Source organism: Poromitra crassiceps, assembly GCF_964638095.1.
Source record: "Poromitra crassiceps genome assembly, chromosome: 1".
NCBI classification, from domain to species: Eukaryota; Metazoa; Chordata; class Actinopteri; order Beryciformes; family Melamphaidae; genus Poromitra; species Poromitra crassiceps.
The window spans coordinates 131,111,086-131,136,472 of record NC_139623.1 but is presented as its reverse complement, the minus strand read 5'-3'; the positions used below and the strand labels follow the sequence as shown (position 1 = coordinate 131,136,472).

General features: G+C 44.9%; 2 protein-coding genes across 2 annotated transcripts in view; one reads left to right on the top strand and one right to left on the bottom strand.

Moving 5' to 3' along the window:
• Positions 1 to 10,612, bottom strand: part of chordc1b (cysteine and histidine-rich domain (CHORD) containing 1b) — a gene marked incomplete at its 5' end in the record, with an annotated part of 61,638 nt that extends 51,026 nt beyond the window's left edge. Inside the window, one exon of the mRNA XM_083638995.1 lies at positions 10,549 to 10,612. Coding sequence (XP_083495121.1) covers positions 10,549 to 10,612 — 64 coding nt within the window. The remainder of the gene's footprint in view (positions 1 to 10,548) is intronic.
• A 4,526-nt stretch (positions 10,613 to 15,138) lies between these two features.
• The window catches only part of fat3b (FAT atypical cadherin 3b), a gene marked incomplete at both ends in the record, with an annotated part of 214,011 nt that continues 203,762 nt past the window's right edge, over positions 15,139 to 25,387 (top strand). Inside the window, 3 exons of the mRNA XM_083633105.1 lie at positions 15,139 to 18,084; positions 18,675 to 18,809; positions 21,691 to 21,892. Of these exons, the coding sequence (XP_083489231.1) occupies positions 15,139 to 18,084; positions 18,675 to 18,809; positions 21,691 to 21,892 (3,283 nt within the window). The remainder of the gene's footprint in view (positions 18,085 to 18,674; positions 18,810 to 21,690; positions 21,893 to 25,387) is intronic.

The following is a 25,387-nucleotide window of genomic DNA, read 5'->3' as shown; positions in this document are numbered from 1 at the left end:
AGACAAACTAAGAGCACAGTTTAGAATGGCATTTATAAATGTCTTGTAATATAGCAGCAGTGTAGTAGGCTAGTGAAGATTACAGTAAATATCGGCAAATGAAGACTAAATCTCAAAGACTGGATGCTGTTGAGATTTGAGGCTGTCTTAATTGTGCCGAACAACATTGGAGACCTTTGTGTTTGTGCAAATAATATGGGTATTAATTAATACACAGGACAAGATGTTACTATCCCTTGTGCCAAAATCCGAGGAAAAACACATTTAGAAGCCCAATCCAGAATAAAACAAGCTAACAGGCTAACAAACTAATAAACAAGACACAAATCACCAGTTACCTACCCTAGCCAACAGCAGTATGAAGCATGTCATTGGGGTTTTCAAGTGGGCACCTTCCTTCACCGACGTTTCGTTAAGTTAGGCCCACGACACCTCAAGAAGGCTTAACGGTGTAATCCAGCGTCCTGGAAACACCCCCCTCCATGCTACCACCGCACAACTGCATATTACCTCACTATCTAAGCCTAGCTATCCAGGTCGGTTCGGTATGACATTCCTGACTACACCACCACTGTCAATGATTCAGCCCTGTTGATGCGGACCGTTAATCATGACCAACAACAAACAATCCCTAACTACACCACCACTGTCAATGATTCAGCCCTGTTGATGCGGACCGTTAATCATGACCAACAACAAACAATCCCTAACTACACCACCACCGTCAATGATTCAGCCCTGTTGATGCGGACCGTTAATCATGACCAACAACAAACAATCAATCTGACCTTAGCGAGCTCCCCAGCTAGCATGTTTCCTCCTTATCCACAGCCATTCACTTGCTCGTTCTGCTGCCTGAGACATGTTGCTAACCGCAAGTTTCAGGCTCCGTCCCCGAATGCCCAACTCAGTTAGTAAGGCAATAACGGACTTTGCCACAAAACCACGGCAGCCCACCTCTACAGGCCGCACTCGAGCCCTCCAACCTCGCTGCTCTGCCTCTGCTGCCATTTCAGCATACCTAGCTTTCTTGCGCTCATAAGCCTCCTCAACTCGATCTTCCCACGGGACTGTGAGTTCGATAAAATAAACTCTCTTCTCTACCTCAGACCACAGTAACAAGTCCGGACGTAGCCGGGTGCTAACTATATATGCTGGGATGACTAGCTGTTCATTCAAGTCAACCCTCATTTCCCAGGCTCCACCTACACTTAGCTGCCCTAACTTGTGCCTGACCTTAATTGGTCTAATCTTTTCTCCCTCACGTACAAATTTGATCTGTCTAGTCTCTTTGCTAGCAACTAGAGAATTTACTTCTAGCCGCTTTTCCTCAACTGCAGCTGCCAAACATTTCAACACCTGGTTGTGACGCCAGGTGTATCGCCCCTGGGAGAGACTGACCTTACACCCTGACAGTATATGCCTCAATGTACATACACTAGAACACAACGGGCAGGCACCATCCTCGCCCAACCACTGATTTAAGTTCTGGGGAGATGGCAGCACATCATAAGTAGCCCCTAGAATAAATCTAATTCTGCTGGCCTCCATGCTCCACAACTCTCTCCACTTCAACTTTCTCTTCTCTACACTCTCCCAGTTCACCCACTGCCCTTGCTTTGCCTGCGACACTGCCTTAGTACATCTTACTGCCTCCTCTTGCCTATGTACTTCTTCAACTACCATCTTCCTCTTTTCTATTACTGATGCCTTGTTCCACACAGGTTTCCCTATGCACAACCCTAAGCCTCCACGCCCATGCTGCACCTGACCTATGATATCCCTGTGTCTAAGAGCTGACTGTGCTTGCTGTACTGCCTCCTTTGGGTTCCACTTCCTCCCTGTTTTAACTGTGGGCGCTACACTCCTAACCACTGGATCCTTTGACTGAGTCAGAGTCATTTCCAGTCTAACCTTAGCACACTTGAACTCCTCTGTCAGGCTAGATAATGGCAATTCCAATATGCCTTTCCCATATAAGGCTACACTGCTTAGGCAGCGTGGGACTCCGAGCCATTTTCTAATGAATGAGTTAATCATCCTTTCTAGCTTTTCTACCTTTGAAAGGGGAACCTCATACACTGTCAGTGGCCACATCAACCGAGGCAACAATCCAAACTGCAAACACCACAACTTTAACTTTCCTGGGAGCCCTGACTTGTCTATACTTGAAATACCTTGAATCATTTCCTGCCTCACCTCCTCAAACTGTCCCTTATCACTGAGACTTGCATCATACCATCTTCCCAAACTCTTGACTGGTTTCTCTAATACTGTAGGCACCACCTCATCATTTATAACAAACTTCTTACCTACTACCCTCCCTTTAATGATTGAAATACTCCTGGACTTACTTGGCTTCACTTTCATTCTAGCCCACTGCAGATTACTATTTAACTTATCCAACAATCTGCTAGTACATGGAGCGGTTGACGTCATAGTCGTCATGTCATCCATGTATGCCCTAATTGGAGGGAGCCGCAGCCCTCCCTGCAGCCTTTCTCCACCCACTACCCATTTTGAAGCCCTAATAATGATCTCCATTGCCATGGTAAAAGCTAATGGGGAAATTGTACACCCTGCCATAATGCCTATCTCCAGCTGCTGCCAAGCTGTAGTGTACTCTGCTGTGGTAAAGCAGAGTTGAATATCTAAGAAGTAGGCTTTAACTAAGCTCTTTATACTACCTGGCACTCTAAAGAAATCAAAGGCCTCCCATAACAGACTATGCGGCACTGACCCGAAAGCATTAGCCAGGTCCAAGAATACTACATGCAGGTCTCTCTTCTCACGCCTAGCTGACTGGATTTGGTGCCAGATCATGCTGGTGTGCTCTAAGCACCCGGAGAAGCCGGGAATTCCAGCCTTTTGCACCGAAGTATCTATTAGCCTATTCTTTTCTAGATAACTAGACAGCCTCTGTGCCACAACACTAAAGAAAACCTTCCCTTCAACATTAAGTAGACTGATAGGTCTAAACTGACTTATCTCTAACGAGTCCCTTTCTTTAGGAATGAAGATTCCCCCTGCTCTACGCCACGCCTTAGGAATAACCTGCTTCTTCCAGACTACCTTCATCAGCTTCCATAGAAACTGCAACACATCTGGAGCACTCTTATACAGCCGGTAGGGGACTCCATTAGGACCCGGGGCTGAAGAGGCCCTTGCACGTCTCACTACTTCTTGAACTTCTTTCCACCTTGGTGGGCTATCATCACACTGGCTCTCTATTTCACCAATAGGTGGAATATCAGCTGGGACTGTCATCTCTCTAAACCTTTCCCTATCTTTGTGAACCTCCTCCAAATATTCCTCAAGCTTCTGCTTAGGTACCATAAGGCTACCATTCTTTTCCTTACTAAACAATGACTTCACAAATCTAAATGGATCCTTATAGAATGCTATTCTAGCTCTCTCTTTCTTTTTCCTATTTTTCCTAATGCTCTCTGCTCTTCTTAAAACTGCCAACCGATCCCTCACATCTGACTGCAAGCAATCAATGCCTTCCTTCTCAACCTCTGTAGCTTTCCTCCACTGCCTCTTAAGCTGTCTTCTCTCCTGGATAAGTCTATCTATCTCTTGTTGGCGCCTAGATTTAACTACCTCACCCTCTAGTTTCTTCCTTTTCTCAAAGACGCCAAACCTTTCCTTACCATAATCATAAATACAATCTCCCATTTTATCCAACTTACTCTCAGCAGTTCCTTTAAGCTTCTCTAACATCCTAACCAAATCACTATTGATATCTTCCCACTTCCTACTTTCCGCTGCACCTGGCCACTTAACTCTAGGCTTCTGACCGCTAATCTTCTCCCTTTTTGGCTGGCTGGCCTCTCTGCTTTCCTCGGTGCTAGGACCTGCCTCAACATCAGGGGTGCTGATGTCCTGCGAGCTGTGGGTTACTTCCTGTCGCTGGACTTCACCCGACTGACTTGATAAACTTCTTAAGAAATAATTATCAATGCGGGGTCCCTGTGTTCCCTCTACCAAGCACCTCTTCCTGCCTTGATGGATTCTAAGGCCCCTCAAAGTTGTTACCTTCTGCCAGCCACACAAGCAAACCTGACGCTTCTTTCCATCTACATCTGAACTAGTGGCTTCCACTGACATGTTTTCCCTACTCATAGTCAAGTCCGTTCCAGAGTCAATAACCGTGTCAACCATAGGTGAGTCATCTTCCGCCCCCGCTCTCGCAGACTCTAGGGGTGTTTTTTCATAATTCTGTTTCGTAGCAAGTTTGGGTGTAACCAATGGCCTATTGGCCTTGGCTACTGCCACAATGAGCAGCTAACCCATTGCAGCCCCGGTGGGGTCTAATCCCTCCTGTCAGCTGTCTTTCCATGCTGTCACTAGGTCTTTCCCTAGTTGTCAGCTGCACTATTCACAACAGTCACTAGCCTAAGCTAGCTTTAGTATTAATTAATACACAGGACAAGATGTTACTATCCCTTGTGCCAAAATCCGAGGAAAAACACATTTAGAAGCCCAATCCAGAATAAAACAAGCTAACAGGCTAACAAACTAATAAACAAGACACAAATCACCAGTTACCTACCCTAGCCAACAGCAGTATGAAGCATGTCATTGGGGTTTTCAAGTGGGCACCTTCCTTCACCGACGTTTCGTTAAGTTAGGCCCACGACACCTCAAGAAGGCTTAACGGTGTAATCCAGCGTCCTGGAAACACCCCCCTCCATGCTACCACCGCACAACTGCATATTACCTCACTATCTAAGCCTAGCTATCCAGGTCGGTTCGGTATGACATTCCTGACTACACCACCACTGTCAATGATTCAGCCCTGTTGATGCGGACCGTTAATCATGACCAACAACAAACAATCCCTAACTACACCACCACTGTCAATGATTCAGCCCTGTTGATGCGGACCGTTAATCATGACCAACAACAAACAATCCCTAACTACACCACCACCGTCAATGATTCAGCCCTGTTGATGCGGACCGTTAATCATGACCAACAACAAACAATCAATCTGACCTTAGCGAGCTCCCCAGCTAGCATGTTTCCTCCTTATCCACAGCCATTCACTTGCTCGTTCTGCTGCCTGAGACATGTTGCTAACCGCAAGTTTCAGGCTCCGTCCCCGAATGCCCAACTCAGTTAGTAAGGCAATAACGGACTTTGCCACAAAACCACGGCAGCCCACCTCTACAGGCCGCACTCGAGCCCTCCAACCTCGCTGCTCTGCCTCTGCTGCCATTTCAGCATACCTAGCTTTCTTGCGCTCATAAGCCTCCTCAACTCGATCTTCCCACGGGACTGTGAGTTCGATAAAATAAACTCTCTTCTCTACCTCAGACCACAGTAACAAGTCCGGACGTAGCCGGGTGCTAACTATATATGCTGGGATGACTAGCTGTTCATTCAAGTCAACCCTCATTTCCCAGGCTCCACCTACACTTAGCTGCCCTAACTTGTGCCTGACCTTAATTGGTCTAATCTTTTCTCCCTCACGTACAAATTTGATCTGTCTAGTCTCTTTGCTAGCAACTAGAGAATTTACTTCTAGCCGCTTTTCCTCAACTGCAGCTGCCAAACATTTCAACACCTGGTTGTGACGCCAGGTGTATCGCCCCTGGGAGAGACTGACCTTACACCCTGACAGTATATGCCTCAATGTACATACACTAGAACACAACGGGCAGGCACCATCCTCGCCCAACCACTGATTTAAGTTCTGGGGAGATGGCAGCACATCATAAGTAGCCCCTAGAATAAATCTAATTCTGCTGGCCTCCATGCTCCACAACTCTCTCCACTTCAACTTTCTCTTCTCTACACTCTCCCAGTTCACCCACTGCCCTTGCTTTGCCTGCGACACTGCCTTAGTACATCTTACTGCCTCCTCTTGCCTATGTACTTCTTCAACTACCATCTTCCTCTTTTCTATTACTGATGCCTTGTTCCACACAGGTTTCCCTATGCACAACCCTAAGCCTCCACGCCCATGCTGCACCTGACCTATGATATCCCTGTGTCTAAGAGCTGACTGTGCTTGCTGTACTGCCTCCTTTGGGTTCCACTTCCTCCCTGTTTTAACTGTGGGCGCTACACTCCTAACCACTGGATCCTTTGACTGAGTCAGAGTCATTTCCAGTCTAACCTTAGCACACTTGAACTCCTCTGTCAGGCTAGATAATGGCAATTCCAATATGCCTTTCCCATATAAGGCTACACTGCTTAGGCAGCGTGGGACTCCGAGCCATTTTCTAATGAATGAGTTAATCATCCTTTCTAGCTTTTCTACCTTTGAAAGGGGAACCTCATACACTGTCAGTGGCCACATCAACCGAGGCAACAATCCAAACTGCAAACACCACAACTTTAACTTTCCTGGGAGCCCTGACTTGTCTATACTTGAAATACCTTGAATCATTTCCTGCCTCACCTCCTCAAACTGTCCCTTATCACTGAGACTTGCATCATACCATCTTCCCAAACTCTTGACTGGTTTCTCTAATACTGTAGGCACCACCTCATCATTTATAACAAACTTCTTACCTACTACCCTCCCTTTAATGATTGAAATACTCCTGGACTTACTTGGCTTCACTTTCATTCTAGCCCACTGCAGATTACTATTTAACTTATCCAACAATCTGCTAGTACATGGAGCGGTTGACGTCATAGTCGTCATGTCATCCATGTATGCCCTAATTGGAGGGAGCCGCAGCCCTCCCTGCAGCCTTTCTCCACCCACTACCCATTTTGAAGCCCTAATAATGATCTCCATTGCCATGGTAAAAGCTAATGGGGAAATTGTACACCCTGCCATAATGCCTAATCATATTGGTATGTAATTGGCCTTTGGTAGGCTATTGTTATTATTGCTACACTGAAGTTAGTCTCGCTAGCCAGCCTCTCTTCCCTTCCGTCAGAGAGTCTGGCGCTGTGGAAACAGGCAACAGGGATCAGCCCGCCCCTGCTCTAAAGCTGCTCTCCCATTCGAGCGGCTGTTTCGGTGGCAGCAGGATATCCGCTCCCCCGCTCGCAAGCTCTGTCACGCTCTCTGTCATTGGCTCCGACCATATGTCAATCAGCTCCCATGTGTGTCGCTGTAATGCTCCCGCCGAACGCTAACTAGCTAGCGTAGAAAGCTAACGGCAGAAACCTACAGGCTAACTCGTTGCTACACGCTGAAAATGGCAAGTTTTGAAGAAAATTTGGATTGTGCAATAAAGAAGGCCTGCTCGGCACAAGTTCCATCCCGAAACTATTTTCCAAGGGCGCTAACGCTAAGCACCGCCCAAGACAAGGCTGATTGGTTAACCCAAACAGAGCATTTTTTTCGCAATCCCACAATGGAAACCTGCGGCGCCAGACTCTCTGACGGAAGGGAAGAGAGGCTGGCTAGCGAGACTACACTGTAGTTAGAATACTCACGCATCTCTGAGACTCTGCAGTGTCAGTCTCACTGGCAAGACTAGTTAACGAGCCGCAGCTGGTGGGCGAGGGTCGCGCTCTCTCCCCGCCTCTCTCTCTCGCTGTCTTGGTCTCTCTCTCTCTCTCTCTCTCTCTCTCTCTCTCTCTCTCTCTCTCTCTCTCTCTCTCTCTCTCTCTCTCTCTCTCTCTCTCTCTCTCTCTCTCTCTCTCTCTCTCTCTCTCTCTCTCTCTCTCTCTCTCTCTCTGACATCTTCTCAATTTGCAGGACGTGTGAAGTCATGTAAATGCTGTGCAGTCCCGCACAAAGCAGGACATCTACTCACCCTACTTGAAGCTGAACTTGCCATTATACCCTTTTCTTCCTCCTTTTCTGCTCCTCACGGAGATTTGTTTCTGCTTTACTTCTTGATTTCCAAAACTACGGGGCGGACCAAGGCTCAAACATCACAGAAAGTGCATGCGTTAATCGCGCGTAAAAAAAAAAGTGGCGTTAAAACGAATTTGCGTTAACGCGTTAACTTTGACAGCCCTAGTTAAAACGTTATAGTACATAAAAGAAAATGTTGATGCAATATGACATTGCCGCCTGTTCGTAGCGACTAGTTATCCTACACAACTCGAATTGGCGTTTCAACAGGGGAATGATAAAAATGTGGCGCGGTCCGGTTTACATGTTCCGGTTCCGGTGTCGAGGCTGGAACCAGCCGAGAGGTGTAATTCAAGTCAAGTGTAATGGGAACCAGGTGACGCATAGTTAGAGAATTTTAGCAAAATGCTTGGACCATCTGTGAAAAAAATTACTACCAATAGCTTTCTTCACCAATGTGTTCTTACTTCTTATAGGTGTCTAGAATCACCTCTCAATTAGTGCAAACCCAAATCCTCGTGGAAAATCCTGGAGAGCCAATCAAAGTTAAGGTGCCCCGAGGGCTTGGGTGAAAAATATGATAAAAATTAAAAGTCTAAAATGAACTTGTGGGGTGTCTAACTAGGGGTTTTCAGGGGTGCTGAATCCATTCCAAACATTATTTTTGAGTAAAAATGTCTCCCTGACCATATGATATTGGTATATTGGTTATTGTTATGTAAAGCACAGTGTATAATCACCAGGATTTTCCACGAGGATTTGGGTTTGCACTAATTGAGAGGTGATTCTAGACACCTATAAGAACACATTGGTGAAGAAAGCTATTGGTAGTAAATTTTTTCACAGATGGTCCAAGCATTTTGCTAAAATTCTCTAACTAGCAAGCTAGTATGCTCGTCTAAACAGAGATACCTTCCACTGGGTATTTTTGTGCGTTGTTGCACCCCCCCCCCCCCCGCGCGAGTACCCGGTTACTCGTTCATAATATAAGGAGAGTATTTCAATCGCGTAAAATGCCCATCCCTATTTAAAAGCAGTCTTTCCACAGCCTGCGCTGAATTTACAGCAGGGTGTGTTTGATCTCACCATCATGGTGCACCGCTTGCATGCGGCGAGCAAACAACACATGCAGTTACACGGAGACGGCGGCTCAGTCAGTGATCAAATCATCAAATCCAGCGCACCTGGGAAGCAAAACATGTCATGAAATACTCAAACTCCCAAGGTTCCTATCAGCACTAGGAAGCTTCTCCTCTCCTAAATACGGCACAGGCTGTGGAAAGACTGCTTTTAAATGGTTGTTTCACACAGCAGTATCATTTTAACCGCCCCCACTAAATTACTGGCTTCCGTAGGACTATTATATCTTCGGATCTGCAATCGACGTCGGAGACAGGTAGGACAGCGTTTTGAACAGCTGTTCCCCCTATTGCCTTATGGAGTTGTTGAGTGTGACCCTAGTACTGCACGAGTATACGGAGTACAGTAGTAGGGTCACTTATGGGGCTAACCTGCTTCGTGAAGCTCATGGTGTACAGATTTTGTTGATCCAATCCTGATGTGATTTGATGCTGTAGTGAACTTTGTGTTTAGTAACTTTACTCATTTATATCAGCAGGTGTCATGCCAAGTTTTGCACAACAGGGATGCAAATCTCGGCAGGTACAAACTGCCGAGATTTGCGCCCCCCTCCATAAAGCCAGGAGAGATCCCCAGGTCTCGAGGTCCTCTGTATCCAGATTTTAAGCACCAAAGTCGGCTTCCATGAGCCAGAAGAGAGCCCCAAGCATGGAAGTCACCTCCACGCGGATCTAATGCATCAAAGTCGGTCTCCATGCAGTACAGACCCCCTGGCTTGGAGATCATGTCTACCCAGACAATTATATCATTTTTAAACAGTTAAGTTTCCGTATAAATCATTACAATATGCTCCCGGAAAATGGGGATGCAATTCTCGGCGGGGGTGCAAAACTCGGCATGACACCGGCATCTATCACTAGCGGTTTGTCGGTGTTTGGCAAAATGTTTGCAATGGTTTTAAAGAATGTTCTTGCTACATTAATTAATGTATGTATCGGGAACAGATATCGATAAAATACTGAGAGACGCATTTGCGCAAACTCAGACAATTGCGTCTGAGTGTTAGTATGGACAATATTTATGAATGGGAGCATTTTGGGTGGAAACTGTTATTTTCTGTTCACTGTAAATAAATACATTGCAAAAACTACTAGAATTCAGTAGGTGGCGGTAATGCTCCTCTGAGTTGGTTGCCAACCGCCAATCAAATTCATAAAAGAAGAAGAAGAAGAAGAAGAAGAAGAAGATTAATTAATGTGCAGCTTTTGTAACCAATGCATCTGCAACTCAGGTGGTTCAACTGTTGGCTCTTAGTTACCTCTGTTGGTCCAGAGGTAACTTAAACTAATGTATGGTGTGTTTTAAACAGTGATTAACTAACTTCTTCAAGCTAATCTTCTATAAGACCATTGTTAAGTTAAAATAACACTGTATCCGATTACCTCAAATAGCCTAATTTGAACATTTACCAGCACCTTGACGTCAGCATCACCTGCTCAAATAACGTTAGCTAGCTTGTAGCTAATAGCTATGTATGTTAACCAAGGAATTAACAAACAAGACAGTTGCTAACTGATGGCTCCAGACAGCTAATGTTGGGTTAGCTAACGCTAACGTTCCATCTGGGCTCGATAGAAAGTTCCAGATAATCAGAGGCTAAGCTAACAACCACGTTAGCTAACGTTAGCACTCACCATCAGGGTTGTTCTCTGGATCAAATCTCTGTCCGCAGCCTTTATTGTAACACAGAACCGACATGGTGCGAGGCTAAACAAGGTCAACTGGAAAAGAAACACAAAACGCAGCGACAAAGCTAGTTTGTGAGCTGCAGTACCCGGCCGTTGTCACCGTAAACTGGTCCGCATTGGATTTATCAGCAGACTTCCGGATGTTGTCGGCTGTACTCGGCAAAAGTCGGAACTTGCCGAGCGACGATCCTGTCCAACCCATGGTCCAACCTCCCTGCCCCAAGTATCACACACACACACACGCACACACGCACGCGCGCACGCACGCACGCACACACGCACACACGCACACACACACCTACACACACACGCCATCCCAGAGCGCACATCCCAGCGCCTGCTGATGCAGACCGCTTCCAAACTTGCGTTAGCAGTTCTTTACCTCAGTTTGTTGTAGCACCCACCTAACCCTATGCCTGCCGGTTTGATTTAGCGTCAGTTTTATGTTGGCCATTGCCGGGAAAAACCACAACAGTGCGCCTAATGTGCTAACAGCAGGTGTAAGAAAGGGGGACAATATGTGTTAGTTCAGGACGACCAGACTGCGTGCTGCTGGGGCCGGGATATGCATGTGAATTTCCCATTCAGCCAGCGAGTTTGAGACTGTGGAGCTGTCTTCAGTTGACCGTCGGGGACAGGACGAGAGGAAAACACTTGATCCTGCATGTTTCGTATGAAGGTAAGGAAGGCACGATGTCTGAGGTGAACTGCAGCCTGGACACAGATTTTCCAGGATAGGCTCTGGACGGGGAAATGCTCGTCTGAATCAGTCACATAGTATGTTTGGCAGGCTATAGACTACACCTTCACCTTAAGAACAAGAACAAGTCCTATTTATTTTCGAAGTTGTAGCGGCCCATTGGTTAGCTCCACGTTCCGTTGTAATTTCCGTTTTGTGATTGCTGGTTCGATGTTGTTTTAATGCCTAGTTCAGTTTAACTTTTTGGTATTTTCATATTATGTCATATAGACGGTTTTAACTTGACAACAAAAACATTCTAAATTGAACCCCCGCTCACTTCCTGTTGCAGTGTTTGCTATATGGACATAAAAGAAAAAAAAACATTCAAGTGCAGGACTGACCATTCCGTGAAAACCGTCTATACAGCTGAGCAGCGAAAACAAAAGTAACGATGTCGAGTGAATATTTCTGAAGTTTGCCGAATGCTGAGAAAAAGGAAGTGCTGTGGGGTTGCGCTCTGGTGAAAACCGTCTATAGGTATGGCTATTAGGAAATGTGTGGTTTCAAAGGTGAACATGGTTTTTGAGGAGACTATCTTCTTTTCATCGCTTCTGTGTCAGTTTCTAAAATTAGTTTAAGGTCCACTTTTCAGTAGGTTCGAGTTAATGTCAAAATAACTTTGGCATGTTTCTGCTACCCTATCTATTAGGCTATATTCCTGCAGAGTCCTCACCTCCTGGATGGTAGGCTTGTGTCCTAGTTTTAGTTTTCTATTTGAGTCCCAGTCCCCACAGTAGGCTACATAGGCACACCACTGGCTTGATGTTTCATATCCTTGCAGTTTTTATTGCCATTCCCTATTACAGTAGGCTACAATAGGCCTATTAACAGCCTATAGTTTTACACATCTCACGTGGTTTCCTCCCACATTTTTTACACTGGACAAAAGAAAATGATATATATTTTTAATTCATTTAGTCTCAGATTCAGCCTTCAAAATCTTGTTGCCAATGAAATAACATTTGTTTCCAAAGCATGGACTGTGGACATGCATCCAGAATTGAGTATCAGTATCTTGAACAAGGCAGATCACTGCACTACAATTGGTCAGCATGGGAAACGTGAAATTATCAGCAGCCCAATTGTCCGATTTCTCTCTCTCACTTATTTAATAATTACAATTTTAGGACTCAATAATAGCCTAGACTAAATTACTTTTTAAGTTGGACCATAAGAGGTCAAGTTCTCTCATTTGTCAATGATGTTGAGATTGATCATAATAAAGGCTATATCAATTGATCCATTTGAATACGGCAGTTGATCTACAACATTTGTGACTGTGGCCCAATCTTTGGTGAATGATAGTTTTCACTGAGATTGTATAAGTATTCTGTGCTTTGATGTGGTTTGCTGCAGTGCTTTCCTTGTGGAGAATTTAGTGTTTGAATGGGGTAAGAAAAGTGCATTTGTTTTTTTAAATAACATCCATCCAATACAAATTACGGTATAATTCTGGGATACAACTGCGCTCAACATTGAAGGTACATGGAGATTTTTCCCTATCTTTATCCAAGAGCATGGCCTATTAATTTGAGGGCATGATTTATTGTGCATGTTCAGATTTTGTAAGGCTTTCCCTCAAACTCCACCATAGCCCCCGCTTGTGCTTAGATTTGCTCTGCTGGTGCTCGCTTACACTCAAATATATACTACAAGGGATAGTAACATCTTGTCCTGTGTATTAATTAATACTAAAGCTAGCTTAGGCTAGTGACTGTTGTGAATAGTGCAGCTGACAACTAGGGAAAGACCTAGTGACAGCATGGAAAGACAGCTGACAGGAGGGATTAGACCCCACCGGGGCTGCAATGGGTTAGCTGCTCATTGTGGCAGTAGCCAAGGCCAATAGGCCATTGGTTACACCCAAACTTGCTACAAAACGGAATTATGTAAAAACACCCCTAGAGTCTGCGAGAGTGGGGGTGGAAGATGACTCACCTATGGTTGACACGGTTATTGTAGAAAACAGTCTGTAATGGCCCACCATCAGGCCTGTTCTTGGGGCAATTGATGCCCACGAACCAACGCGCCAACGACGTAATGACGATGACACCGCCGTGACATCATCAATGATGATGTCAGAGTTCACCTGTGAGGTCATCGGCGATGATGTCATACCTCCTCGGACGTTGTGACATCACCAACGATGTCATACACCAAATGTGGGGGTATATATATATACAAGGTGTTCTGTGACGCTCTATTCTACTTCATATGTCTTACCTTCCTTCAACCGCGTCCGAGGACCGACATCTCTGTGGTTCTGACCGACCACTGCCCGTGAGCCCTCACTTACGATCCAGCACACTTCACACTTCACCCGAGGCAAGCCCACAAGCTCCCTTACAGTTATTGACTTTGGAACGGACTTGACTATGAGTAGGGAAAACATGTCAGTGGAAGCCACTAGTTCAGATGTAGATGGGAAGAAGCGTGAGGTTTGCTTGTGTGGCTGGCAGAAGGTAACAACTTTAAAGGGCCTTAGAATCCATCAAGGCAGGAAGAGGTGCTTGGTAGAGGGAACACAGGGATCGAAATAATGACTCACCTCTGATCATGGCATTACAGTGAATGCAATTTAAACAAGACCGCGATTTTAATATTGTGTGTGCAACCACTTTTTCTCCTGTTTCGCAGGACATACAATTTTTTATTTTGAGCCATTGGCACATTCTGCAGAGTGACCCCCTAGTGGGCCATGCCTTCACCAAGCCTCCTCTGTTTGCCCTTAAACGGGCTAGAAACATAAGAGACATGGTAGTCAGAGCTGACTGCTATACCCCCCTGGTACATTTCTTGTCCAATATACCAAACTGTAATTTTCCTTGTTTAAATTGCATTCACTGTAATGCCATGATCAGAGGTGATTCATTCTTTCATGTCCACTCTGGGAAGAAACATTCTATTAAAAGTCGAATTACATGTAAAACCAAATTTGTTGTATATTTATTAAAGTGCCCGTGTGGCCTATTCTATGTAGGTAAGACCACCAGAGAACTCAAGACCTGTATATCGGAGCACAAAAGTAACATTAGAAATAGGGATATCAAGTCCTCAGTGGCCAGACATTTCAATACAGTGGGTCATGATGTGTGTTCCCTCAGATTTCAAGGCATTGAACGTTCATCCTCTGAAGAGAGGTGGTGACAGAGACAGGGCTCTTTTACAAAGGGAAGCCTTCTGGATACACACCTTGCAAACGGAGCACCCTAAGGGTCTCAATGAAGAACTGCTACTGGGTTGTTTTCTCTAGAGTGTGCTCATAGGTGATACCTGTAATATACAGCTTACACAATCACCAGGGTTATAATATGGATATGTTTTCCCCTATCTTTATTCAAGAGGCAGTCTATCAATTTGAAAAATAAGAAACAATACCCATCGCTAGGCCTCGCACTGCTTGTGCTCAAAATCTCTGCTTGCAAAAATCTATATCAATGTGAGTCCAGTGGTAGTGAGTAAGTTGGTTAAACTCACTCCCCAGTATAAAGGCCTGTTAACCTAAGGGAGCTAGCTCTCTTGGTGTTGTGGTTCGTGTCTGCGCTTTGCAAGCGGGAGATTGTGGTCCCGTCTCCTGGGCAAGCCTTTAACATGGGTTGCTGCCAGAACTGTCAACATAACACAGGCTACAATTGCAACTTTTGTTTCACACTTTAGATATCTAAATTATAGCACAAAGAATGGATTCCTTTAATACCTCACAAGTGAATCCAGACCTGTTTTTCTTTGTTTTTCCTTCCCAATTTAGGGTGACTGGATGATGGAATGTGATGACGCCTAATCCTTGGCACATTATGCTGGCTGTGCCTAGCCTGTCTCTCCTCCTCCATTTCCTTCTCTTCTTCTCCTTCTTCCTCTGTCTCCACCCAAGCCATGCCCAGTTCCTGCAAGAGGCCAGGACGGCACAAGGCCTGCTCCTCTTCACTCAACCCACCTATAATGCCTCCATCTTTGAGAATTCAGCAGCGAAGACCTATACAAGAAGCCAGGTCAAAATGGGCATCATCCTTGGGCCGCCTCGCTCTTTAGAAATTAATTACTCAATCGAGTCTGGAGACAGTGAGGGAATCTTCCAGGCCGAGGAGTTTGTAATGGGAGACTTTTGTTTCCTGCGGATACGCACAGATGGAGGCAGTGGTGTCATCTTGAATCGAGAAGTACAAGACAATTACACGCTGACAGTGAAGGCGTCTGCCCAAGGCGGCCTAGAGACTTTAGCCACTGTTTATATCAAGGTCCTGGATACCAATGACCTCCGACCGCTCTTCTCCCCCACCTCCTATTCCATCGTTGTACCTGAGAGTGCCCCCCTGGGTGCCAGTGTAGGGCGTGTAACAGCCACAGACGCCGATGTCGGGTCTAATGGAGAGTTCTACTATTTCTTCAAGGACAGGGTGGAGATCTTTGCTGTCCACCCAACCAGTGGAGTCGTCACCCTGACCCGCAGACCAAGGATGGGAAAACAAGAGCAAGTTGAGCTGGAAGTACAGGTGGTGGACAGAGGGATGAAGCTCTATGGGAACCACAGTGTCAGCAGTACGGCCAAGCTGCTTCTAACGGTGGAGCGGGTCAACGACTTCGCCCCTGTCCTCAGGGCAACTGCCGTCACTCCGTCCTGGTTGGACAAGGACCCGGTCTACGCTGTTGTGACTGTGGAGGACAAAGACGAGGGTGTAGCTGGGGATATAGAGTGGGTGTCTATCATTGAGGGCGACCCCTTAGAACAGTTTGTGGTTGACCGGTCGCCAATTCGTAACGAGTATAGGGTGAAAACATCAGAACTGGTGGACTGGGAACAATTCCCCTATGGCTGCAACCTGACCTTCCAGGCTAAAGATAGGGGAATACCTCCAAAGTTTTCTAATACCCAGGTTGTTCAGTTGTTGGTAACAAAGCCAGACCCAGTGGTATCGAAGTTTGAGAAAGATGTTTATGTTGTCAAGCTGAGTGAAATAGCACCCCCAAGCACTATTGTAGCGGTGGTGAAAATCTCCCCAGCTCCTTTGATTGTCAATTACAGCTTTGGCGCCCTCTCAGAGCCAATGTGCTTTGATATAAACCCTTTGACTGGAGTTGTCATAACCACAAGGCAGTTGATGACGATATCGCAGGATATTGTGGAGATAGAGGTGGTTGATATCATCAGTCAGCAACAAACAAAGCTCCAAATCATCATAGAGGATGCTAATGACAACACACCATTATTTGCCAGGCCATTTTATGACATTTCCATCAATGAGAGCTTACCGCTCGGCACCGTCGTTCTCGTGGTGTCTGCTGTGGACGATGATAAAGGAGAAAATGGGTATATAACCCACACAATCAGCAGTTTGCAGTCTCTACCATTTACCATTGAGCAGGACACTGGAGAGGTGAGGATCCGTGCGGACCTGGACTTCGAGTCATCAGAAGACATCTATACATTCGCTGTGCGGGCCTCTGATTGGGGTTCACCTTACAGAAGGGAGAATGAGGTGAATGTCACAATTCGCCTGATTAATATCAATGACAACCAGCCTCTTTTTGAGAGGGTCTCCTGCAGGGGGATGATAAGCCGTGATTTCCCTGTTGGCCAGACTATTGTTACCCTGTCTGCCGTAGACGTGGATGAACTGGGAATGGTGAAGTACAGGATACTGTCTGGGAACGGACTGGACTTTTTCACCTTAAACCCAGATTCGGGGGCTTTGTCGTTGAAAAGGTCCTTAGCAGTGGGTAATCCAAAAAGTGGGTTATTCAACATGAAGGTAGTAGCTACAGATGGAGAGATCTTCTCTGACCCTACATTTGTTAATGTGTCAGTTGTGAGAGGTAGGTTGCCACCCAGGGGTTTTAACTGCAAGGAGACCAGGGTGGCCCAGCTGTTGGCAGAAAAAATGCTCGCAAAGGCCTCTGATATGGCTAAGTCAAGAGTTGAAGAGAGCTATACAGACCTTTTCTATGTAAACAAACAGGCTCCACAGTTTGAGGCCTTGCCTACTAGTATTCTAGTGAGGGAAGACCTCGTATCTGGTGCCAGTGTATTTCAGGTCAGAGCACGAGATGGTGACACAGGGTTTAACGGGCGTGTCCTCTTTTCCATATCTGACGGCAACACTGACAGTTGCTTCAATATCAACATGGAGAATGGTTTGCTAACTGTATTAGAGCCGCTTGACCATGAAAGGTTGAATCGTTACCTCCTCAATATCACCATCTACGACCAGGGCTTCCCTCAGATGTCCAATTGGAGACTACTGACAGTGATTGTTGAGGATGCAAACGACAATGGCCCCCAGTTCTTTCAGGACAGCTACTCTGTCATCGTTTCAGAATACTCTGCCATCGGCATGGAAGTGATCACCATCGCTGCATCCGACAAAGATGTGGGTCAAAATGCACAGATGTCATACACGCTGCTGACAAGCATCCCTCAGTTTGGCATCGACAGAGAGACTGGAGGTGTATTTGTGGCCAGCCAGTTGGACAGAGAAACCTTCCCGATGCTCAGCCTGCAGATTGAGGCGAGAGACAAGGCTGAGAGAGGCACTCAGAGGTCAGCGGTGACGACTCTGAGTGTTATAGTGGATGATGTCAATGACTGTGCCCCAGCTTTCATCCCCAGCAGCTACAGCACCAAAGTGCTGGAGGACCTCCCAATGGGGGCTGTGATCACCTGGGTGCAGGCTCAGGACCCAGACCTCGGCCCAGGTGGGCTGGTCCGATACTCCCTGATCAATGACTTCAATGGTACTTTTGAGGTAGGTGATATCACAATTTGTATTGCCTATATTGTTGCATGTGCTGATGCTCTGCAGCTGTACAAATGTAATTGCTAATGTGACTGAAGAACCATTTGTTCAAAGAACAAATAACTATTTGTTTGGACATAAATGCATGTACTGTTTTATAGATTTTTGTATGAGGATTTTGGTTAGATGCCTGAAATAAGGTCTGTGGTTAACACAAGTGTATGAAACTAATAATCTTCACAAATGAACACTACTTTTATGATTTTTGAAGCATTTTTTGGCGATCGCAATTTTTTGGTGATCACATTTACTCTTGAAAAATCATAAAAGTGGTGTTAATTTGTAAAGACTATCTTGCTGAACACAAGGGTTTCAGTTTCATAAAGTTTGTTAACCACAGACCTTATTTCAGACATCTAACCAAAATCCCCATACAAAAATCCCATTGACTTCCAGATGAAGGAACCAGGCGATGCTAACTTCTGGGTTGGCCTACAAAAATACGTCATCCCTGCAGTACTCTATTACAAGTACAGGAAGAACTTGTTGTTAATACGATATATGCTGTTGTAAGGTAATGAATGTCATGCTTTGTACAGGTGGATGCTGTGAGTGGGATGCTGAGGATTGGGAAGGAGCTGGACTATGAGAAGAAGCAGTTTTTCAACCTAACTGTATTGGCTGAGGACAGAGGAGTGCCCAGCCTCAGTGCTCACACATTTGTGGAGGTAGAGGTGTGTAATATACAAACACACGACACAAGCACACTCATTCTCCGTTAGGGTTGCAATATGGGTTTTTGAAGGCCAATACTGATACTGATATTTTTGTACTGAAGCTTCTTCCAATTGTCAATACTTTGTGCTGATATATATATTTTAATTATCATACGTATATATTTTAATTGTTTTTATTTAGTGTTTATTTGCATAGGGACAGATACACATACATTTAACATGGAATGTCTGATGTCATGTATAACAACATTAGCCTAAGTTACAGTACATTAATAGTCCAGCGCGCTTCAGCCAGGTTTGGAATAAAAGGGTCCTGGTGCTCAACAGTGAAGGACAATATGCATAAAGTAATGTTTTACCTGGGCACTTCACACAGACTACCCCAAGTAAGGACACAGGAGCACTCTTTTCCGTCTGCACGTTTTAATAGAAGGGGCTGACTGACGTTTCGACAGACAAGTCTGTCTTCCTCAGAGTCAAGCAGAACACTGAAAAATGGGAGGTTTATATACCCTCCTCCACAGTGATGTCATTAGCAGCCATTTTGAATAATAATAATAGCAATAACAATGACACAAATATGACATCAAACAAATTACAAATGGGGATATGAATGTGGGGGAAAAAAAATGTATATATACTGTATATAATACATATATCACTGTTTTCCCAAGGACGATAGACTATATCGAAGGGGAAAACAACCACAAATTAACATATACCCATCACTATTTACAGTATTTACATGTTCTAAATAAAGACTTCCACTAAGAATCAAATAGAGAAAATGGGACTTGGTCACGGTGCTGGACGGGCTCGCGGGTCATCTGTTTGAGCCCTTGGACTCCATGGATCTGAAGTTTCTATCTTTGAAGACCGCGCTGCTGATGGCCTTGTCGTCAGGAAAGAGGGTTGGTGACCTGATTGCCCTCTCGCTGCAGCAGGCCTGTATGGTTTTCGAGGATGATGGGCGCAGGGTTACGTTGCGACCTAACCCGGCTTATCAACCTAAGAATATTAATGCCAGCTTTAGGTCTATGGTCATAGACTTGTCAGCATTCTGTCCTCCGCCGTTCAGTTCGGGCGAGGAGAGACGTTTGCACATGCTGTGTCCCGTAAGGGCGCTCTCGGCCAACGTGGCGAGAACGCGTTCATTACGCACTTCAAACCAGTTGTTGGTCTGTTTCGGGCAGAGGGCCCAGGGCGGACCCCTTTCCAAGGATCGCTTATCGCACTGAATAGTGGAGGCGATTGCTTTGGCATACTCTGCCATGGGTAAGGTACCCCCAGAGGGTATCAAGGCACATTCTACGCGGGGCGCTGCAACGTCTTCCGCGTTGTTGCGCGGTGTATCAGTGGAGGACATGTGCGCTGCGGCCTCATGGTCCTCTCATCACACGTTTGTTAGATACTACAGTCTTGACGTGTCCGGTTCGCGTTTCACGCATGCGGTACTGTCAACGGCAAGAAGGTAGTGTCGTTGCCGCTCCAAATGCCACACGGTTGGTCATGGGCGATTCGCCATGCGGCCGTTGTTCACCGATGCCTCTCGGGTCGCTCTGAGGAGTGCTCCCGGCAGCAAGGGCGGTTGAATTTGGCACTATAATGAGAGCTTGAGTTCGAAACAAAGTAAAACGTTAGGGTTGTGCTACAACCCGGGTTTTACGAGTGAGAATGAGAGCTCTCACTACCCAGCCTTGCTGCGTCGATGTGTCGTTGTATGCGTCGTTCTCAGCGAGCTGGAAGAAGGAGTGGCCTTCTGGGGTCTGAGCGGACGTGACGTAGTCACGGGGAGAGGAATGTGGGTGGCCGCCTCAGCCCCAGGGGGTACCACGCCACCTGTTGGTGGGTGGTTTGGTTTTGTATAAAGATCATTTTTGGAGCAAAAATAATATTCTTCCAGTGGCTGCGTGCGCAGCGAAGATGGCACTAGAGTGAGAGCTCTCGTTCTCACTCGTAAAACCCGGGTTGTAGTACAACCCTAACGTTTTTTTGCTTGTGTCATCCTCGATGTCGACAGCATCACTCATTGGATGGGGCGGAGTCACGTGACTGAACACGACATCATTTTTTTCTAAGGGGACAGATTATGAATGCACGCATTGGGGAAAGTATTAACTGAGTTAACATTAATTAATTGAATTAATGAATTAATTGAATTGACATGAGCAAGATTAAGTCGGTTAGAGATTCTAAATGTCTGTTTCGATACATTTTCGGTTAATGTCACATGGCAGAAAAGCCGGACACATGACCTGTGCAGTAGAATAGCCGGTGAATGTGAGCATTGTTTCAATTGTTGGGTCTAGAATAAAGAGCCTGGTCTTCTACCTGCTCAGTGTGTACTCCTAGAAAAGTTTTCAGGCCTGAAGGGACGTACGCCGACCGCAACGGTGGGGGCCCTCGCTGGCGACGCTAAACTTTTAGCTAACCTGTTCGCATCTATGTTCGCAATGGCATATCATCAAGTATCATCATACTATTATGGGATGCGATGCGAACAGTTGTATTATGGGATGTGCCTTTCCCAGGCAACGACACACGTTGACACGTAAAAGCAAAATGCTTATTGTTTTGAATGATTTGGCATCTTCTATTACTGTAAACACTGTCAACACCAGTATTGTTGTATTGTAATAATATGCCATAAAGGTTTATTGAAATTTTGGGGAGAGCAGGGAAAAAAAAAAAAAAAGTTTTTGCCTTTTTTTCCTGGCCTGGCGGGGGCGTCGTTGGCCTGGCGGGCCCGCCAGGCCTGTAGAATGGTAGGGGGGAAACTGCTGCTCTATTTGTAAAGCGCCTTGAGATAACTCTTGTTGTGATTTGGCGCTATATCAATATAAAATTGATTGATTGATTGATGACTCTATCCGTGCAGGTGGTGGATGTCAATGAGAATCTGTATGCACCCTACTTCTCTGCCTTTGCTGTGAGAGGCTCTGTGAAGGAGAACTCCCGTGCGGGCACCAGCGTCCTGACAGTCAGCGCCAAGGACGAGGACCAGGGAAGGGACGGCACGCTGAGCTACTCTGCCAGAGGAGGCAGCGGACTGGAAGCTTTCTCCATCGATGAAGACACAGGTGGGACATAAGATCCATTTTCAAGTGAAAATCCAGTAGCTCAATGTCATGCCGAGGATAGTCTCTCCCCAGACTCAAATATTATGTTGAATTGCTGCGCTCTGCATGCTACATATTGAGTCTGTGCCAGTTCACAGCCACTGCTGGTTTTTTAAGGCGGGTTGAAATTGAATGAGTGACAGGTCGTAGCACCGATGAGAGAGCGGTTCGAAAAATGGGCTGCGCCTCCCGTGTCGTCTGATCGCAAAGTCGTTACTGATTGGGGAGGACTGAATCCACCACTGGCATGTCACTGGTCAAGTGAACGGTTCCCTCTCATAACCAGCCCTCTGAGGGAAAGTGTATCAGACCCAGAGAGAGCTCTGCAGCATGCAGTAACGTAGTGTCTCAGACCCAGAGAGAGCTCTGCAGCATGCAGTAACGTAGTGTCTCAGACCCAGAGAGAGCTCTGCAGCATGCAGTAACGTAGTGTTTCAGACCCAGAGAGAGATCTGCAGCATGCAGTAACATAGTGTTTCAGCGTAAGAACTCTCATGGGTCTGGCGTTATATCGATATCGTGATATGAGTCTTAGATTTTCATTTCATTTAATTTATTTAATGTGACTCATTGACCATGATCACATGGTATGGAGCACAAACAAAACATACAAAAACAATATACAATGGCACACGGCATGGCTAGTGCATATGTCATTTAAACAGAGGCAGGACATTCTTCAAAAAAGCACCTAATTTACACATGACTTTTTGTCTGTCTGATTGTAGTAGTAAGATCAGTTTAAACATAGATGGACGAGTTAAATAATATCTGGGTAAATACAACTCTCTAAAATTCAAAATAATTACATTCTTGCATTCAAACAAAATATGATACTCGTCTCCCACACAGTTGTCACTACAGAGGTTACAGATCCTCATACTTCTATGCAGTCCTTTATATCTACCAACAACCTTGGGGATTCTGGTGTTATTAACCCTGAAGTTACAGATTGCATGTCTATGCCTTTGGTTTACATACAGCAGATCATTTTCCAGTTTGAGTTATTTTTTTAATTCTACGTACAAGTCACATGATGTCATGTTTCTGAGCTCACTTTGCCATTTCTGCATAAACTTATCCTTAAGACTTTGCTCAACAGTTAACTTCAACCAGTCAATGTTGTTGCACTGCTGTGTAAGCCAGAGGTAAAACAACCCACAGTCATCCAAAATCTGTTTGATGCGCACGACCCACGGCGAGGCATAGACGCCAGAGTTGTGCAAATCAAGCAGGCAGTTGTACATAATACGGCTAAGTTTGTTCTCCTTGCCTTCGATCAACCTTGCCCAGTAACTGATCATTATTTTCTTGGCAGTGACACAGAGTGGGTATCTCCCCAGCTCCCGATAGACCATATTGTTATACGTTGTCATTTTAACTTTCAAAATGTACTTGAGAAATCTGAGGTGTAGCTTTTCCAATATATCAATTTTTTCAAACCCCCAAGCTTCACACGCATACAACATAACTGGTAAAACCAACTTAACAAAAAGGTCCAGTGTGATATCTACTGGTAAATCATATTTTCTGCATTTAGAAAAAAGGGCAAACATAGCACGAGAGGCTTGCTTATGCAGCTCCTCAATGGCGATCTTAAATGATCCATTATAGTTCATAATGACACCAAGGTACTTGAAACAATTAACAATTTCTAGGTTCTCCCCATCACAATTAAACTTAAATTTATCACTGTCAATTTTTCGAGAACCAAAAACTGTGACTTTAGTTTTATCACTATTAACCTTTAATTTCCATTTCTGAGAAAATTCACACATATGGTCCATTGCTTTCTGTAACCCTTCTTTTGTTGTGGACATAATAATTGTGTCATCCGCGTACATCAGTACCATAAGCTGCATATAACTATCTATCGCTGTATCATCAAGGTTGATAAGCTGACAGCCGTTCTGTAGTAGATAATCCTCTAAGTCATTAATAAATAATGCAAACAATAATGGAGAAAGGTTTTCACCCTGTCTAACTCCTGCTAGGCTGACAAAAAAATTCTGATTTAACACCATTTACAAAAACACATGATTTGATATTTTTGTACATATTCATTACCACATCCAAGAATTGACCATTGATACCCGTTTTTAACAGTTTATACCAGAGTGCATCCCTCCAGACTGTATCAAACGCCTTACTATAATCAATAAAGGAACAAATCAAGCTTTTTTTTAAAAAACAAAACAGATCAACGATGTGTTTCAATAGAAAGATGTGATCTACGGTGGAATAGCTCTTTCTAAACCCAGCCTGAGTTTCTCTCAGAATAGCGTTATCCTCACAGAACGTACATAGCCTTGCGTTCAATACATTTGTGAAAAGTTTCCCCAGGCAACTCAAAAGTGTGATGCCTCTATAATTGTTACAATCACTCGTGTCACCTTTCCTCTTATAAATTGGCACAATTAAACCGGTTACCCAGTCCTGAGGGATGACACCAGATTCCAAAATCTTGTTAAACAGGGAAACATATGATGGCATGAAAATGTGTAGCGTACCTTTAATATACTCATTCAGAACTCTGTCTATTCCTGCAGCTTTCCCCGATTTTAGTTTTTGAACAAGCGCCTTCATTTCTTCCTCGGTAAAGCTAACATTTAAACCACTACTGTCAAGATATTCATTACTACTATCAACATGGGGTAGCTCATTCGTTGGAACGTCCCAGTCAGACAACCCTTTAAAGTGTTCACGAAGATCTTGAGGCAAAATTGGACAGGTTTTATCTTTACCACAACCATTCAGCATCTTCCAGTAAAGCTTTGGATTTTTGGATTTCATATTCATCAATTCCCCACTACATTTCTTCCTATATGCCCTCCGAGCTTTATATACGGTAATTATTTCTTGTACTCTCTGCTTGTCATCCTTACGTTTTCAGCACTTATCACATTTCTGTGTGTTTTAAGCATTTTCTTAGCTTTTAAATATTCTTGCCTTTTTTGTCTACATTCATTAAACCACACTGCCTTTTTACGGGATGTCAAGTTTTTTCCTGCTTTTCCTTTTTTTGGAGGGAATGTGGCCTTTGCGCTATCAATCATAATACTGCAAATCTCTTTCGTTATTTCATCCACTGTCATTTTATCTACAGTAAGTCACCCAACATATTATCCACTTTGCCTAGCTGGATGTTTCCAATAAACTCGTCTACTTTATCTTTATCCCATTTACCGATGTGTGTCTGATTTTCACTGTTTAGTACTGTAGGTGTTAATTGGTCCATCACTGGACTGTCTGCCCGGTAGTAGTCAATTCCAGGATTTCCCTCCAGGAGCACTTCCACTATACAGTGCTTATCAGAGAACAGAGAATCAAACTCATCTACACAGAAATGTCTTACCTGCTCACAACAAATGGTGACCCTATCATGTAATCAATAACACTACTATCAACTGTGGTTGGTTTCCCGACATTTAAATCATCACCACATCTACCATTCAA